This window comes from Rhinichthys klamathensis, unplaced genomic scaffold, assembly GCF_029890125.1.
Source record: "Rhinichthys klamathensis goyatoka isolate OS25496 unplaced genomic scaffold, OSU_Roscu_1.1 h1tg000192l_1, whole genome shotgun sequence".
Classification (NCBI taxonomy): domain Eukaryota; kingdom Metazoa; phylum Chordata; class Actinopteri; order Cypriniformes; family Leuciscidae; genus Rhinichthys; species Rhinichthys klamathensis.
The window spans coordinates 2,387,370-2,406,170 of record NW_026606718.1 but is presented as its reverse complement, the minus strand read 5'-3'; the positions used below and the strand labels follow the sequence as shown (position 1 = coordinate 2,406,170).

The following is an 18,801-nucleotide window of genomic DNA, read 5'->3' as shown; positions in this document are numbered from 1 at the left end:
CTTTCTTCTGTTGAACACAAAACAAGACATTTTGAAGAATGGTGGTAACCATTGACTTCCATAGTATTTTTTCCTTCTATGGAAGGACCATATGGATTCTATGGATTACCAACATTCTTCAAAATATCTTTTGTGTTCAACAAAGAAACTCATACAGGTTCGGAACAACTTGAGTGTGAGTAAATGACAACATTTGCGGGTGTACTATCCCTTTAATAAAAGGTGCAATTTGAAACTTTTGGCTCTCTATTGCCATCTGTGGATAAAATATAAAATTGTAAGTTACTTGGGAAGGTGCTCTGTTTGTTGTGATTTGGTACTACTTATTGGATTTATTTTTTACTTAAAATATTCCATAGTACATATTTTATGTGTATATAGAAACTTTTTTTTTTTTTTTTTTAAAGGTTGTTCTAAAAACTTCAAAAATCAAAGCATTTTATTTATTTTAGTGGTAACTAAACCCTAAAACAACTTTTTTTTGTTTTTTTGTTAATTATCTGTAAGACCGGGGCTTTATTAGTGATGTTCATTAATTCGAGTAAATGTTTTGACATTTGGGTATAAAGTGTTTTAATTCTACAATATATGGTGAGTGCTGCCCTCTTTGAGTTGAACGGTGGCTACGGCAGTTGAATTTTCCTTTGAAGTTGTTTCCCCGCGTGATGTATGCTGGCTCTGCCAACGGCCACTACCCACGCCCTTTGCTAGCATCGTCGGCATCGGGAGGTTAAAGGGTTAGTTCACCCCAAAATGAAAATTCTGTCAGTAATTACTCACCCTCATGTTGTTCCAACCCCGTAAGACTTTCGTTCATCTTCGGAACACAAAATTAAGATATTTTTGATTAAATCTGAGAGCCGGATCACTCCTCCATAGGCTTCTAAGGGATCGAAACTGGCCGGCCCAGAAAAGTTAAAGACATCGTTAAAATAGTCCAAGTGACTACAGTGGCTCAATCTTAAATTTATCAAGTGACGAGAATACTTTTTGTGCAAAAAAAAAAAAAAAAAAGACTTTATTCAACTATTCATTTCCTTCTCTGTGGGCCTCGAGATTTCACGTAGTGAAACTGTGCAAAGCTTCTAGGTTGTATGTCACACGCATCACACACATGACCAGCGTCGGCCAATAGTGAGCCTGCGTGTGACGTGCAACACAGAAGCTTTGCGCAGTTTCACTACGTGAAATCTCATGGCCCACAGAGAAGGAAATGAATAGTTGAATAAAGTCGTTATTTTTGTTTGTTTTTTTGCGCACAAAAAGTATTCTCGTCGCTTGATAAACTTAAGATTGAGCCACTGTAGTCACTTGGCCTATTTTAATGATGTCTTTAACTTTTATGGGCCGGACAGTTTCAACTCTTTTTAGAAGCCTATGAAGGAGTGATCCAGCTCTCAGATTTCATCAAAAATATCTTAATTTGTGTTCCGAAGATGAACGAACGTCTTACGAGGTTGGAACAACATGAGGGTGAGTAATTACTGACAGAATTTTCATTTTTGGGTGAACTAACCCTTTAAGACTGCAGTTGGAGCCAGCGGCTCAAATTGATATAAGAGATGCTACAATGCTAAATCATAAATCAGATATATGTACAATAACATTATGATGTCCAGCAATCGATTTAAATATTACATTGTGGTTAATTTGTCGTTTAATGAAATTTTGCCAAGCGTGTCAGAGGTTCTGGGTTCTAATCCGTAAGTATAGTTTTTTAAAACCGATTATGTTTATCAGTGGTTGTATATCAAGCAGGGACAGGTTTGTGTGCAGTTTGTTTTGTGATTTCACCGGAACGAATTGAGAGTCTCTCCGCAACCGCAACGGATTGAAGCGCGCGTCCGTGTGAAGACTGTGCGCTAGCCACAAGAGAACACTGTAGCCTACGTACCACTGATCGCAGCGGCGACGAGCACTTTGATCACTTGATTTAAAAAACAACACATTTTAGCGCTAGATCGCCTCTTAGTTAACAAACGAACGAAATGAATGCTCTGCTAGAGTTAACTGGAGATTTTTTATTTATTTGTATTGGTACATCCGTGCCGCAAGATGTTTCAAAAGTGGTGGGGACACAATCAACCCTGGCAAAAAGTGGTGGGGACATGTCCCACCCGTAAATTACGCTTGTGTCAATCAATCTGCTGCAACTGTGGGTCTCAGCAGGTGCACGCCCCCCGCTCGGTTCGTCCCCTCTGTCTCCGCTGGGCTCTGCCCACTTTTCCAGCATTTTTCACATATTGCCAGTGGGTGGAGTTAGTTAGGCTCTGACCAGGGGTTGAGTTACACTTTAAACATGAGGTATCTTGTCTGACAGTGTCAGCATCTCAAAAGTGAAATCCAACATACCAATCCAATTATGCTCTCTCTTTTTTAATTAAACGATGATTTAATGATTTTATTGCATTTTCAGTGATCCATTTAAAGTACTGTTTTCACACATTGTATCAGGTAGATGTTAGTCATTAGCAGATTCTTTAGACTTGTGAAAATTCAAAGATTTAAATCAGTGTTTCCCAACCCTGGTCCTAGAGTACACACTTTAGATGTCTTCCTTATCTGGCACTCATTTCAGCTATCTCTAGTAACAAACTGATTAGTTGAATCATTTGTATTTGATTAGGGAGACTCTAAGACCATGCAGGTTAGGAAAACACTGATTTATGTCTTATGGTCAGTATTTCCCCCTCATGCATAGTAACCCCAACAATAAACAGCCACAGTCATCATTATTAGCGCATTAGCATTGACTATATACTTCCAAAGTGGGTCTTCACTTATGTCAGGTAATTGTTTTGATGCTTCTGCCACTTCCTCCTCTGTAGGCTCTGGAGCCTGAGCATCACTTATGCCACAAACCCAGCCGATAATCTTCATCATTATGGATCGGTCACCATGTTCAACTATGGCAGAGAGTAAAGATTTTTTATATATATATATATATATATATATATATATATATATATATACACCATACCAGGGGTGTCCAATCCTGCTTTTGGCCAAAGTTTTGCTTCAACCTTCCCCAACACATTTGACTGGAAGGCATTGTCCAAATTCACATAGTAGGTACTTATTTTAAATAAGTAATTACTTCATGACCTTTAAAAAAAAAGTATGTTTAATATAGTAAGAGTGTATGTAATTAGTTTTACTACATTCGCCATGCTGTCATTATCATGTGACCTACCAGTGTCAGTTGGTGTCACTTCAGTGCCATTCACAAATCCTCTTCAGTTGCCTCATGGGATAGTAAAGTGTTCATCGAATGCGCACTTCAGAATCTCGCTGGAAATAGTAGGTTATATGAGTACTGTGAATTTAGACATACTTCTTTTGTCAGTCACATTCTGGTTTTCGCCTACTATATAGTAGGGAAGTATGCGATTTCGAATGCAACCGAAGACCTTGATTCGATTTTTCAGGTGTGTTTAATTAGGATTGAAGCTGAACTCTGATAACTCTGATAACGGCCCTCCAGGAGCAGGATTGGACACCCCTGACCTACACGCATTAAAAATATACATTTTATCTACAAATGTTAATTTCTCTAAAAATAAATGATGCAACATGTCATCTTACTTTGATTCTCATCAGTTTCGACCTTTTCTTTTTCATCTGCCCCTCTTCGTGCTTTCCTTCCCCGTTCCTCTTCTTCCCAGTCCAGATCGACCCTTTCTTCTTTAGAATAGCGCAAGGTAAAGACAAGGCGATGGAGCTTGGCAAAGAGAGCAAGGTAAATGTTAATAAATAGAAGTCATTTTAAACAGCTTCAGCAGTTGATAAAACAACTTAGGTTAGAAATCTTTATTAATCCCCTTTAAGGATTATTTCACTTCAAAATGCATTACAGCACAATCAATCCATACAATAATTACACAGCTTCATCAACTTACATGTTTGTCCTCTATGGGTGGGGTGTTGTAGCTTACAAACAGCACTAGAATAGTGGTGCAGAAGAAGAGCAGCACTGCAAAGTAAAGGTAATGAACTCCACATATAAGTTTTGGGCAGTTGGATGGATAGATGCAGTTTCCAGAGCCATATGCAAACTCGGGTACCATGCGACACAGACCGATAACCAGTCCTCCCATCAGGCCCCAGAAAGCCCCCTAATGAACAAAAGGTGAGGATGCAAGCTTTTGCTCAATTTGTGTTGCAGGCATATGATGTTACAGGCATATGATGTTACGTTTAATGAAGACTAATATGTACAAAGCAGACACTTACTGACTCATTGACTCTCTTCACAAAAACGGCAAGGAAGAAGACCGCTGCAATAGGTGGAGCTAAGTAACTAGTCACAGATTGAATATAATCAAATAGCTGACCACTCTGGGCTGCCTGGACAACTGGGATCCAGCAAATGCTAATGGCGACAATGCAGAGTACCCACACCCTGTTTACAGAAGTTGAAAGAAATGTTATATGCTGGACATTAAGGTTAAACTTAAAGTACAATTAATATTTATAGTAATTACGGTAATACAATATGGTTTCATTCATTAGTTAACTACATTAGTTAACATGAACTAATAATGAACTGCACTTCTACAGCATTTATTAATCTTAATGCTAATTTCAACATTTACTAATACATTATTAAAATCAAAAGTTGTATTTGTTAACATAAGTTAATGCACTGTGAAGTAACATGACCAAACAATGAAGAGTTATATTTTTATTAGCTAATGTTAACCCTTTGATGCACAACATGGGTCTAAATAGACCCGACTGAGTTTTAATTTTCTATATCTTTGCAAGAAATTAATTTCATCATTCAGTATTCCAGGTATTCCTCAATTAACTCGTTTTAGATGATTACAAATCCTTATTTAAATTTTTCCTTTCTTACTTTTCGAATAAAAATCGTTTTTGTTTCACTACCCTTCTAATGCGCAACATGGGTCTAAAAAGACCCGTATTCATGTTTCTTTGCTGAATATTTGAAAGAAATGTATTTTATCATTTATTAAATCCAGGTATTCATTAAATATCTTGTTTTTGATTTCCACAAATCATTATTTTTATTTTTACTTTCTTACTTTATAAACAAACACGGTTTTTGTATTTCTACATCAATTTTACACACATGGGGCAAAAATGACCCATATAGGAACCTTTGATATTTATAAATAGTATAAATATATTTACTGCAGAAAACTATTCACCTGCCACACATTTCACAATTCAACACGGCTGCTTTTGTATATTTCATGCATGCAAGTTTTATTTAATACATTTTTTGTCACAGAAAATATTTGATATTTTGTGAAAGACATCTAGATATAGCCTAAAATTTGAACGTTTAGGCTAAGGTTACCTTGACCTTGAAATCCATTACTAGTGCAAAAGAGAAACATGTCCAACACTATTAGCTAGCTTGCGGTCGACATATTTTATTTTATCCAATAGCTAGGTCAACAAAATAAAAGTTGCAATAGAAAGTTATACAAGTATATATTGGCGCTGTTGGGCAGAAACCTTACCTGGGGAGTACCTCCATATTCATTTTTATAAATGGTCATAAATCAATGCTATCAGTCACATAAGCCTTCGTGTGGTGCACTATGGCTGCTGTCACATCATCCGGGTGGATGCTGCACATTGGTGGGGAGATCATTGGTGGTGGGGAGATCCCGCTACAGTTGCACTACACGACAGTTCAATTTCAGTGTTATCGGTTATATGTGTGTTATGCATGACAAAGTGGCCAATACACATATTTCAAGTGTTACAGTAAATGTGTTGATCTAAACAACTGTGACAATGGTTATTTTAACAAAAAGTTTTCTTTATTCTTTTGTTTTATCACGCTTGCATAGATGGGTCATTTTAGACCCATGTGTGTAAACTTGATGTATTTACACAAAACCTAGGAAATATTCAAATATGAATTTGTGATAATTGAAAACAAGATATTTTGAATATTCATAAATCATGAAATTTATAGATCATGAAATATAAAATGCTCAAATAAAGTGATTTCAAAAGGTGAAACAAAAAAATGCAGAGCCATGCATGAAATAACATAGGAAATGAATACGGGTCTTTTTAGACCCATGTTGTGCATTAGAGGGGGTATCCATAGCTTGCGCATCATTAACAAAGATGAATAAATACTGTAACATATGTATTGCTCACTGTTAATTAATGAGACCTTGTTGTAAAGTGTTAATTAATTATTTGAATAATATTAAATTATAATAATTAATATTTGTCCCGTCCTTCTTAGAAGTTCCCACATTTGTTGGAGTTTAGGAGTAGGTTTGGAAATTATCAAGAACTGATCTTATTTCAGTAGGTTCCATTTAAAAAGAAAAACAAGAGATATCTAACCCAATCTCACGAGAGAACGTTTATGTTTTTTATGCTTTGGCAAATTGGTGGAAAATTCTTTGGAAAATTTGGAGAAAAAAAAAGCAAGCATGAAAGTCCACCCTTAAACCCCAACTGTCAATGAGGTGTAAGCAGAAGCAGAATTTGCCACAAATGAAACGAAACGAAAGTCATGTATTGCCATGAGAGTGTTGATGAGATAACAAAGATATAGCAAAGTTGCTTGCTGCAATTGATGTAAAAAATTTAAATTATTTTCTGAACATTGTTTCTTCACAATTTCTCAAAATGACTATTAATTGTGTTGTTAAGGACTAGGAATTGGAACAAGTCCTGTTAAATTGAGGAACTACTGGTAATGATGTAATTAAGTATAATTTTAAAACAGTATATTTTGACACTTGGCTGTGAATAAGTCATTAATTAGTGTGATTTAAAATAAATTGAATGGTTCCAAACCTTCCAACAACCATAAGCTCTTTATCTCTAGCTTGAGGCCGGATACGAGTCCAAATGTCCATGGTGAACAAGGTGCTGCTGCTGTTGAAGATAGATGCTAGTGAGCTCATGAGAGCTGCTAACATAACTGCCAGCATTAAACCTCTGAGACCTGTTTAGGGATTGATTACATAGAAATAGGATTGAGAGCAAAAAATAAGTGTAACCCAAACAACTTATTTTTTGTAAAGGTATAAGGATAATAATTAAAAACCACAGAAAAATCAATTTGGTTGATCACCTGTTGGCATTACAGAAACCACTAGTTTGGGGTAGGCAATGTTGGAGCAGCCAACTCCTGTGCCACACACTTCCTTACAGATGCGTGGCTCCACACAACCTACTTCATCTGAAAATTGATTTTATTATTGATATTCTCGGACCAAAATTGTAATTATAAAGACACGTGGTATTAAATATGTTCATACTATTAAAATACATACCAGGGTAAAGCACTCTGCTGACCATGCCTGGAAACACCATGAGAAACATAGGGAGCAGTTTCAGGTAACCACACAATATGCATCCTGCCTTCACATGCGTCAGACTGCGGGCAGCCAAACAGCGCTGCACAATTACCTGCAGAATACAATATGTAATGTGAAGAAATTGAGCAAAGAAGGCAGAGTTATATATTTATAATTATTTAAACACTGTCCTCACCTGATCAGTACACCAGTACCAGCTACCAATAATTGCGATGCCAAATAACACACCCGGCCATGGCAGGTCCCCAGTTGTGGGATCCCTAAGCAAGTGAAAGGCATCCTCTCGTGGAGTGTAACAATGTTCAGAAATATTATATTTCAGAGGGTCTAGGGAAATCCTCTGCGATGGTAAAGATAAACTATACTTCTCCAATAAAGCATTGTAACCTCCAACTTCATAGAAGGCTGTTGACAAGTAGGGGACAACACAAAGGTCAGTTTATAATATAGCTTTAATGAGTAAAGTATTTATTTATTTTTTTACTTTTATTTTTTTATATTTTGTTAAGTCGACTTTTGCAAATGCCTGAGGGAGGACTTTGATTTTGAAACAAAATCTGACCACAAATTGTTTTGTTTTTTTAACTCCAGGTGTGCTGTAACACAATTGTGTTTAAGTGTGAACTGAATATTTATGAAAACAACATATTTCACTTTTAAAAAGTTGTGCTACTACACCGTGCTACTACAATTTCTTTTAACCCTAAAACACAACTTGTGATTGAAAATATGGATAAAACACCTGTGAAAAATCAACACAGAAAATTCCTTCATATTAACACTGTACATTGAGCCGTGATTTTATGGACTTTTCTTGGATTGTTTTTACATTTAAGTCAAATCAAGTCAACTAACCTTTATTTATATAGTGCTTTTTACAATACAGTTTATTTCAAAACAGCTTTACAGTGATAACAGGAAAATAATGCAACAAAGTTTATTTCGGCTATACAGAAGTTCTAGAAGAAAATAGTGTCATAGTCCAGCTTAAGTACGTTCAGTGATGGTTCTCATATAATGGTGTCAATGCAGGCAGATCAATAATATTGTTGAATATTAAATGTCCCCAACTAAGCAAGCCAAAAGCCAAAGGCGACATTTACATTTAATCATTTAGAAGATGTTTTTATCCAAAGCAACTTACAAATGAGGAGAACATTAGAAGCAATCAAACCAATAGCAGGGCTACCTCGGTATACGTAGCAAGGTTAAAAAAAACAACCACAAAAAAACAATGTCGGGTGGCAGTTAAGTGTTAGTATTAATGGGTCAAGTGTTGACAGTGGTTTTCAGTGGTTAGATGGCTAGTGCTTAAACTTAGTTGATGTTTAACTCAGAAAAAAACAACCATCAAGAAGTGCATGTGCTGTCCTTCTTCAGGAATATGACATTGACTAGTACTGTATGTAAAGTGTCATCAAGTAATACGCATGAATGGATTTTGAACTCCAAACAGTTGGTACTTACAGAATCCCATGAGGACAAAGGCTCCACCAATGATAACAAAGGTCTGGACAGTATCTGTATACATCAGCGCAGCCAGTCCTCCTACAGAGACATTGCATGTCATTTGCAAGACATTTTGTGGGCCTCAACAAATGGACAGAGCTCAATAGATCATTTGTCCCTAAATTCCCAGGCAATGCATGAAATGATAAAATGTAGTCTTTGATTAATGTGGATGTAAGCGTCTGCTAATGTAAATGAAATGAGATGGATCAGTAGGCGATTTTACCTGTGATAGTATAGAGTGCTGTTATGCAGAGCAGAGCAATCACTGCAACATAGATATTCCAGCCAAGAGCCTGCTGTATAAAAACCGCTCCTGAGAACATGTCAACCTACGTTCAGCGAGGAGGAGAAATTGATGAGTTGGTGCCCTTTTGTGGAAACCAGCTCATTATGATTCTACATCGTTTTTTCTATTGTCTGGATATGACTTTATACTTACAGAAATCTTTGTGAAGATGTAAAGGAAAAGTGAAATGACAGAGAGATACAAGCTAATTCTAGACCCTCCAAATCTTTTCTTGAGGTATTGTGGCATTGTAATCACCTTTTGAAAAAAAAAAAGAGTAAGTATATTAAGGCTCTTTGTCATCTAAAATATCCTTGTTATGAAAAACGAACTTACCCCTGCGGTCAAATAAATAGGGACGAACACCCAGCCCAACAGCAAAACAATAAATAATGCCTGTGAAACAGAAGCATTTGTGATATTACAAACAAATTATTGGAATCACAATCTAATGCAAATTACACCAATGATAATATTATTTATTAAAATGTCCAGCTTACGTTCCATTCAAAACCCCCAACAGCTATTCCACTTGCAGCTGCTGTTCCTGCAAGGCCAACAAAATGACCACTGCCAATGTTGCTCGCAAAAAGAGACGTTCCCACCTATGTGTGTGATGTGAGCGGAAATAAATACATGGAAAAAGTAAACAAGCTTTAAGATAAGCATTAAAATCTTTATATTATTTGGTCAACTTTTTTCATACAAGGAAAGGGTATTGCCACAAAACTGTGTGACTTAACATCTAAACTACAAGTTTTTAATTAAACATTTAATTTGAATAAAGTTAGTACTCACAGGCCACCACACCATGGTCCGACCTGCAAGAAAGTAGCCGCCTACTGTGCCACGATTAGTCCTAAATGAAGACTACGATGAAAAAAGGGGGATTTTTTTTTTACTACATTTTACATATATTTAAAATGTAATTCTACACATTTTAACAGATATATCAATTAACACCTATTTTGGCACTTTAAAACCCCCCAAAACAAACTTTTCACCTACCCAAATTCCTACTGCAATAACCACCAAAAAGTAGCCAATGATCACGCTGATGTCAGCTGGGTTGTTGATGGTTGCGTGTTTCGCTGTAGTGTTTTCCATTTTTGAAGGCAGACAGACACGATGCTAATTTCATTTATGAGATGACAGGATATGAAACAAACACCACCGATGAAGCACTTGAGGAGAATTTTATTCATACAGGATTTGAGGGTAAAATCCATGATCTTTGCCCACATTGCAAAAGGGCTGATGAAGGAATATTATTAACAACAATAATTAACTTATTACTAGCCACTCAGGAAGGACTTTAACAGTTTTAAGCATTAAATGTTAATCAAACTTACATCTTAGCTCACTGTATGCTGTGGTACTTTCTCTTGAAAACAAAACAATGTAGTACTTAAATTATTGTTCAATTACATAATTTAAAAGGCATATGAGAAAACAATAGAAGAGAACAAATTCCTTGTTTGTGTAAAACATTGAAGAGTGTATGTACATTAACTACATGTATTTACTATAGGGTTAGATTAGGGTTTGGTTTAGTGTTATTAATAAATTATGCATAATTTACTGTTATTACTATAGTAACTACATGTAACAAAGATAATAAAATAGTTGCCATTTTTCTTTTACATAAGTAGAAAAACATTTTCTTTCATTAATTTTCTTAATTTCTCTTATATAGCTTGTTTGAAACACATGTTGGAGTTTGACACCAATGTATAAAACCTAAAGTAACGTTTAGTATTTATGGTTTTAAAAATACATCACTGATTAGAATAGTCACTGGTCTGTTAGTTCCCCAGCAAAACAGTTCTCACCTTATTTGGAAATCACTAAAAGAGGTTGGTTTATGGTCTGGTTAATAATCCTGCACTTTGGTGTGTGTGACAGTATCACTACGTTACTGGTTTTAAATGCTACAACAATTCACCTATATTTTCAAGACAAGCCACACAAAAAAACGTATGTTCAATTTATTTTAATGAAAACCAGAGCACAGACTTTCCATTCAAACAACGTTCAATATTTGACAAGTCTAGGTCTTTAAAACAAACAGACCTGTTTGACATCAGATGTAAATACAGAGTCCTTTTTGTCTCTGAGAAAATGTTACTGTAAGACAAAATTACAATAACTTAAAGTTTAAAAGAACAATGAAATCATACAAAAAGCATTCATTTGGTTCCTATTGCGATTCTATGTTTAAAACATTTCAGATGAAATGACCAGCTAAACCCAAAAAGATGCCATTAAAGCACTACTGATACGTTTACTGATCCACTTCATTGAGGGCAAGCTGAACAGTGCGTTACAACGATGTGCAGAAAATCATCAATCACTGTCATAATTAACTCAAACCTCCAGAGATGTTGTAGTGGACACTACAAAAGTCACATATGATACTGAAGGACTGTAACATAGACTGTGTTAATGTTAAGACTCATGTTGTGTTGCATTATTATTCATTTGTTAGTTCAGTCCTATGAGATTTTAAAAGAGAGAAATTTCACTCCAAGAGCCAGTGCTGCATTTGATTTGATATCTAAAAAAAAAAAAATTCAGGACTGGTATTGTAAATGCATTTCCAAATATAATATTTCCTAATTTTAACATCAGTTAAGATCATTTAAGATACAGTAGAATTTGCAACACAAAGTTGAATAGAAAATTGCATGTTTTTAACAGCGATTATCATCTGGGTTCTGGATTTCAATCTGTTATGATTGTATGTATTGTACGTAAAATGAAATAATGCAAAAACAATTTGCAAATAAAAAGAAATGTTAAAAGATAAAAAAAGCTTTCATTGCAAATCCTGACTGGCCAAAAAAAAAACAGGGGAAGCCATTTCTTCATGAAATGTAATAAATTACTTGTGGTTTAGGATGCACAGATAAAATGCTCTTAAAAACATATTGTATGCTAGCGATCGTTTGCCAGATAAAATTTCAGAATAACCAGAGCAACATGTTTTACCTAAGAAATGTATCCAGTCACATGACTTTAACTCTTTCTCCGCCATTGACTGAATTTTCTGGCTTTCCGTGTTTTCACTGTCATATAGTAGGGGGATGCTATTACACATCTTCTGAAAGAGTACACAATCTCTGGCTCAAAACACAGGCAAAGAATCAGAAACAAGCCATAGCATATGTAAGCAGATGCATATGTAAAATAACGCGATCATCAAAATTAAACATATAAATCAAAACTTTTGTTATAAAAAGCAGAGGGTCTGTTCATTCGTTGAATATATTGCATGTTCAGATATTTATACAACAAAATATTCTGGGGGCCAAGAAAGTTTTCTAAAAATTATCAAAAAAAAGCTGGCGGGCAACTTTTTTCAAATCGATGGCGGGGAAAGAGTTAAGGGAAAGACGTGTCTTTCAAATACACATCAAACATTTTAATGTGTAAATGTATTTCAATCATAGTTTATACGTACAGGATATTTTATTCGCATAGTGGTTTTTGCATCCAGCATTTTTTAAGCACATTTTGGGATACTACATAAACATGCTGGTTGATGGAAACCCAGAAAAAAAAAAAAAAATCTCATAATGTTGCTTAATACCGGTTTAATATAAATGTAATTTGTCCCCATTGTCATTAAAAAATAAATTAAAATGCCAGATTTTAGAAGTTTCTTAGACTGTTTAAAAGAGAACCCATATTAAAGACCTATGACTTTACAGTAGTATCAACTGCTGTAAGGGTAGCAATCTTGATGTTCTAATGCATGTAAAACTATACTCATCCTCACAAGAATGGCTTTAAGTAAAACATTTCAAATAAACTTCAATGACTTTTTATTCATTGAGTCAAGCATCTTTACAACCTGTTTTTTTGTTGTTGCTGCGATTCAAACATTTAATTATTCTCCAAGATAAAATTTTAGCATCCGTAAAAAATGTATTGAGAGCAAAAAATTCTGAAATCATATCCAAATATTATGCATATTTTCTGTCAATACTTAGTAAATGAAAACTTGCGTTCAGCTTGCAAAAATGAAAAAATGAATTTCAAAACATCTAGACATCAACTAAGAGTAAAGATGTAAAAGTAGGTGCATAAACTTGTCCGAAATGCCGATTTGTCTCTTTGAAAATCACACTCCCTGATTCGCCCTGTTGATCCGCATGACTCTGCATGACCGGGTCGGCCGTTTCTCCTTCCCCCGTTTCTGTTGAGCAGTACGAAGACGTGCTAAAATGTGTTTTTTGGGGAACTTTAGGGTAGTACACCCAAACTGGCTAACTCCTCCTGTATCCCCTGGCAATTTCTCCCGTCTTTGGACCCAGCTTCTCCAGCCAGGTTTCCAGCAGTAGACGCTATCATAAAATCTTGATCCGTTCTCACCACCCAAAACATATATCCTGCGTTTCCATCTAGCCACACCACCGGCAGCAATGCGCCTCGGCAGACCTGGAAAAACCACCGGACTAGGGGCACGGTCGCTACCACCACCCCCTCGCTCTACTCCAACCGGGACCTCCCGCTCCACTCCAGATCCTCGTCCCTCTCGGAAGAACAACACGCGTCCTGTGGCATCAAGTGGTTCGGCCTGGGTGTAGTTGCCATCGATGAACTTGGCTGCATCGCGCAAGTAACCACCAACGGCACAAACACCACCACGTACTGCTACTCCTCCAGCCAGGCAGGTGGCGCCAGAGTCTAGGGCGACACGGCTCCAGGTCCTTGTAACGGTGTGGTAGATAAGCACGCCAGCATGCACCACAGCCCTGCTCTGCTCCAGTGTGGTACCACCAAGCAAGTAGAGCCGACAGCGAAGGGCAGCGCAAGCAAAAGAACGCAACGGTAATGGCAAACGAGGTCCTGATGCCCAGGTCAGGGCATTAAGGTCAAATTTTTCACATGTATCTAGAAATGCTGTTCGGTTACAGCCACCGAGAGCATATAAGAAACCTCCACAGCCAAGAAGACCCAACATCGCACGTGGTTCAGCCATCAATGGCCGTGTAATCCAGCGGTTTACCACAACATCGTACTCATGCAGTGATGATGAGACCTGGCCACTTCGCAGGATGCCGCCTGCCACAAACAGTCGACCTCCAACAGCGATGCAGCCCGGGCAAAGCAACGAGCCCAAGGCTGCCAGCTTCTCCCACTTCCCTGTACGAGGGTCAAAGCAATCCACCGTGAAGTCCCTGTCCTGTAAAGAATCATCCTCCCTCGGTTTAAGATCTACACAGACTATTTTCTTCTCAAACATGCCTTCTCGAGGCCTCAGCGGTCCGCCCATGCCCTCTGTAATGGCTCGAGGCCCAAGTTCTTTGTTCATTCGGAGGTTCTCTTCAGGGCCCAAAAGGCCGGGACGTAAATGGCGTAACAAACTGGGCATGTGAATGTAACGATCAGCGGGCTGGTATTCTGCCCAGCGCCTTGCTGCATCGTAAACTTCGGTCTCAGTCTCCACACCCAATCGATCAGACTCCAACAAGCTGCCAAGAGTTCCTGGGTCCAACAGGAGGAAATCTCGCTGCCGAGACACTCGAGGGAAATGCTGACCCACCAACCTCAAAGAAGCCCGAAGAAGCAGCTGGTCATGATGTGAACGAGCCAGAGAGTACATGCCCAGGCAATTCTCCACAGACAGGTGTTCAAAAAGGAACCTTTCAAACAGGAAGATTCAAATGTGAGCATCAGCAAGACAAGATACAAGGTAGAACGATCACAAAAAGATAGCATGTAAATAATACCTAGAGCAAAGGTCCTGCAAGGGCATCACTTGAAGACGATTGGCCGCTACAAACAAATCCTCTGCTGTTTCGAGACTAAGACCTGCTTCTCCTGTATAAACAAAGTGGATAACCGTCTCCATAACAAAGGGTGTCACCTCCTCCAGTCGGATCTCAGTAAGACGTGACTCTACGAGAGGGCTGGTAAACATGGCACGGAAATACGGACTGACCGCTGCTAATAGAACTCTAAAAAAAAAAAAAAAAAAAAGTGTTCACATATAACAAAACAGAACATTTTTATATGTACACTACCATTTCAAAGTTTGTGGTTGGTATGATTTTTTTTTTATATTATACTCACCAAGGCTGCATTTATTTCATTAAAAATTCAGATTTTTTTTAAAATATTATTTATTCCTGTGATGTGGTAGTGTATAATTTCAGCATACAAAATGTGCCATACAATTTAATGTGTAGTAAGATAAAATAGATTGTATGTCTTTTTTTAAAATGATTCTAGATGTGAAAATAAAACCTTTTTATGTACAAGATAATCAGAAAAATAACCTTTAAAGCAGAAAAACATAAAACCAACCTGTGACACATGAACTTTTTTCCTTCCACCAAAAGAGTGACATCACACAACTGTTGAGCATCAAGTAACTGCTTTAACCCTGAATGAGTTGACAGAGGGAAACAAGGCAGATAAAAAGGTGCTAAATTAATCAAATTCATAAGGTCCCCATAATGGTCTCACATTTGATGAATATGGTACCATTTTAGTTTTGCTGTTTTTGAAGAATGGATGAGTTTACTCATGGCATAGCTGGATATTTAGGGTCCAAAGGTCTGTGACCACTAGTCAAAATGCTTCTATTTTTCATTATTTAATTTAATAATATCCGATTATTATTTACAATTGTTTTGCATTACAAATTTACATTATTTGGATAGTGACCCAGAAGTAGTGCACACTCATAAACAGTTCTTCATTTTACATTATAGCTTTCCCTTGATGTACATTTTTAAACAAGCCTTAAACATTTTGCCCCGGTATACACCTGGTATTAAGATGCGTTTTGGTCATTCAGATCACAAGTAGAAGAGGAAGACATTCCTATTTACACCTAGTGTTTTAATCAGTCTCTTTTGTCCACTTTCGACCACTTCTGTCCTGATTTCTTCGAGGGGAGGGTCTATGCATGGGTAAATGTATGGACTTTTTCATACCTTTCGATCTAATGGATGAAATAAACTCACGCAATTTACATATGAACACGGCTGGAGAAAGCCGAAAAACTTATGGAGAGCATCAGCTTTAGTTTCTGCTCTGACAGCCGCAAGATGAGACCGAACGCAGTGAGTGCGTGTTAGAAATCAGGAATGGTGAGAGAACATTGTGCTTGGTATGTTTTTAGTCTCCAAACCAAACTTGGGTCTCCAGCCGACAAAGTTTAAATCCCGTCTGGCTAGTGCTCTTCCCATAATGTTTACGCATTAGGTCAGTATGTGGACAGTAGGTGGTCTTTTGTGGCTTTTCAAACACATTCGACTACATGAGCGTTTACGAAAGCAATTCGGTCTTTTACGTTTTCGACCACCTCTGGAAGTGGTCGAAAGTGGACAAGCTCAGAGCGTTTTAGACCCTGTTTACACCTGTTTTTAGCGTCGTCCATTTGTGATCAGATCGACCAAAACACATGTTAATACCAGGTGTAAACAGGCTGTTGTGCTATAGGACATACGTGCAAAGAGCAATAAAAAAGGAGGAAGATAGATTGAAGCATGTGCTATGCAGACTCTTATGAGATATTTAAAATTAAATAAGAAATTACATTATAGAACCCATAAATATATAATTATAGGTTTCATAATCTAAACAATCCATGTTTAAAAACAACCAATATCTCACCCTGAGTTACATATTCCCCCAAAGGAGTCGAGTAGTCATCAGGAAAATCCTCTTCCTCCGAGTCACTATCTGAGAGAGGTTCTCCACCACCTCTATCTGCATCCTTCCAAGGCTGTGGTCGCCAGGTAATAGTACCACCTCTGAGTGTACTACCTCTGACACTCATCTGTGGCAGGGATTTAATGTAAAAATACATTGTTTACTCATTAGATGATCTTATTCTGACAGTATAATACTTGTGATTACATTGAATGCACATTGATGACAGATCTGATTGATGACAGCATGCCAGTTTCTAGGCTTGAACTGGGAAGATATTTACAGTGAGTGTTCCCTAATTTCTAGAATCGAAAAATTTGATATTAGAGTCGAGCACAACTACTGGTATAAATATATATTTTTTAAAAAGTTCAATAGAAATTTAAAAAAAAATATATGTAAGACTGTAATTTTGTTCATTTTCATGACTTCAATTATAAAATTATCTGCTATTTCCAGCATTTTCTTCGTCAAAACATTTCCCAAAACTATCTATAGATAATCTGTTTGGTGAATATTAGCAATGGGATTGACTGACTCGATTCTTCACGCACCAGAAGTAAATAAATCAGAATATTGCAATGCAAACGGACACGAACAAATACAACAGCGAGCATAAAACACTCTTGTCAATAAAAAAAACATGCATTTTCTCAAATATTACCATGAGAAGTGAAGGTTTCTATCAGAGAGCGAGTTGACCCTAGCAGTATAGCTCTAGGTAACGGACAGTCTCGTAATTCTTGGTGCGTCTTGAGTTCGATTTTGTGTATCAAGGCTATCAGGGTGCCACAATGGTACAGACGGCCTGACACCCTTCGGCCCGTTCACAACGCCTTGACCTTCCTGGGTAGTTTCAGCGCAAATTGTTCGGCTCATTACGGTGTGTTGCACATCCTTAGCATTTCAGCTCAGAAATATACACGCGCGCCTGATATATCCACCTTGACGACCGCGCCTCCATGTAGTAGATTATTAGTGGCTGTAATCCGGATTGGCCGTAGGCACCGTAGTCACAGGAAAAATGGATGATTGTTTGACCAGTAATGTCTATTGCAACTATTTCTCACAGCTGCCAGCATTGCGCCATGATTGGAGGCGAAGCAAGCGGATTCTGTCACTTGCCGGAACAACATACTAAGCTTCCGCTTTAGTAATAAATAGGCCAATTTAGCGGATGTGACGGATATTTACTTCCGTTTCAGCGCGAATCGAGAGTCTTAAGCATAGACATATTATGTCTATGGTCTTAAGAGTCTCAAGCGAAAGACAAGGGGGAGATAACAGGGCTTTGGAGATAATCACAGGAAGATCAGAATAAAGGTGCATAAATATATCAAATAAATATTTTGTAAATTCAACATATTTTTAAAGTCTTGAGAGCGTTCTTAGTCGGAGAGTCTCTAATAATCCAGTCTTACTTCAGTCAACAAAATTATAAAATTTGGGTTCTGATTAGTAAGCCTACATTTATGAAAATTTGGTAAAAAGTATCAATAAATTAATTAAATAAAATATTATGGATAATCAGTGAAACCAAAGAGTACATTTTGCTTTACTGGTTCCGTTACGGGCCTGTTCTCAAAAATACGTTGTTTATGGACTTGTTTGGACAAATAACTCTTTGGTTAATAAGTATAACATCCTTATTCTGGGAAAATGTGTATACACAATTCTAAGAACTCTTTATTTTTTTTCTCTTTTCTTAAGGCCAGTTCATACCAGACAGACAAACACCAATAAACAAGTTGGCCATTGTATTTTGAATTTAATGAAAACCAACTGTCATTTTCACACTGCCCAAACAGACACATGACAAACGTTGACTGAACATGTTCAGTTTGTCCGGTGAAAATAAACCCCGACCAACTCCGACAGTAAAAGCTTGCAAGAATCTGGTTTTCATAGTAAAAGTCCCTGCAAAGAACTATACTTTTCACTAAAATTATATAAGCACTATTACGGCAAATACATAAAACTACATCAAAAGTGTCAAAGTGTAAT

General features: G+C 37.1%; 2 protein-coding genes across 2 annotated transcripts; both read right to left on the bottom strand.

Annotated features, from left to right (window-relative positions):
• Positions 1-2,376: 2,376 nt before the first annotated feature.
• Positions 2,377-10,321, bottom strand: slc5a2 (solute carrier family 5 member 2). Its single transcript, XM_056262446.1, has 15 exons — positions 10,135-10,321; positions 9,925-9,996; positions 9,627-9,731; positions 9,463-9,522; positions 9,280-9,384; positions 9,064-9,169; positions 8,796-8,876; positions 7,504-7,733; positions 7,284-7,419; positions 7,082-7,189; positions 6,802-6,952; positions 4,234-4,402; positions 3,900-4,115; positions 3,586-3,721; positions 2,377-2,906 (listed from the first exon to the last, which is right to left on the bottom strand). Exons 1-15 carry the CDS (start codon positions 10,231-10,233, stop codon positions 2,692-2,694), a joined length of 1,989 nt encoding a protein of 662 aa, XP_056118421.1. The 5' UTR covers positions 10,234-10,321; the 3' UTR covers positions 2,377-2,691.
• A 2,739-nt stretch (positions 10,322-13,060) lies between these two features.
• On the bottom strand, positions 13,061-17,947 carry si:dkey-260j18.2 (uncharacterized protein LOC325231 homolog). Its single transcript, XM_056262445.1, has 5 exons — positions 17,462-17,947; positions 16,759-16,924; positions 15,442-15,520; positions 14,865-15,092; positions 13,061-14,777 (listed from the first exon to the last, which is right to left on the bottom strand). Exons 1-5 carry the CDS (start codon positions 17,462-17,464, stop codon positions 13,253-13,255), a joined length of 2,001 nt encoding a protein of 666 aa, XP_056118420.1. The 5' UTR covers positions 17,465-17,947; the 3' UTR covers positions 13,061-13,252.
• Positions 17,948-18,801: the final 854 nt, after the last annotated feature.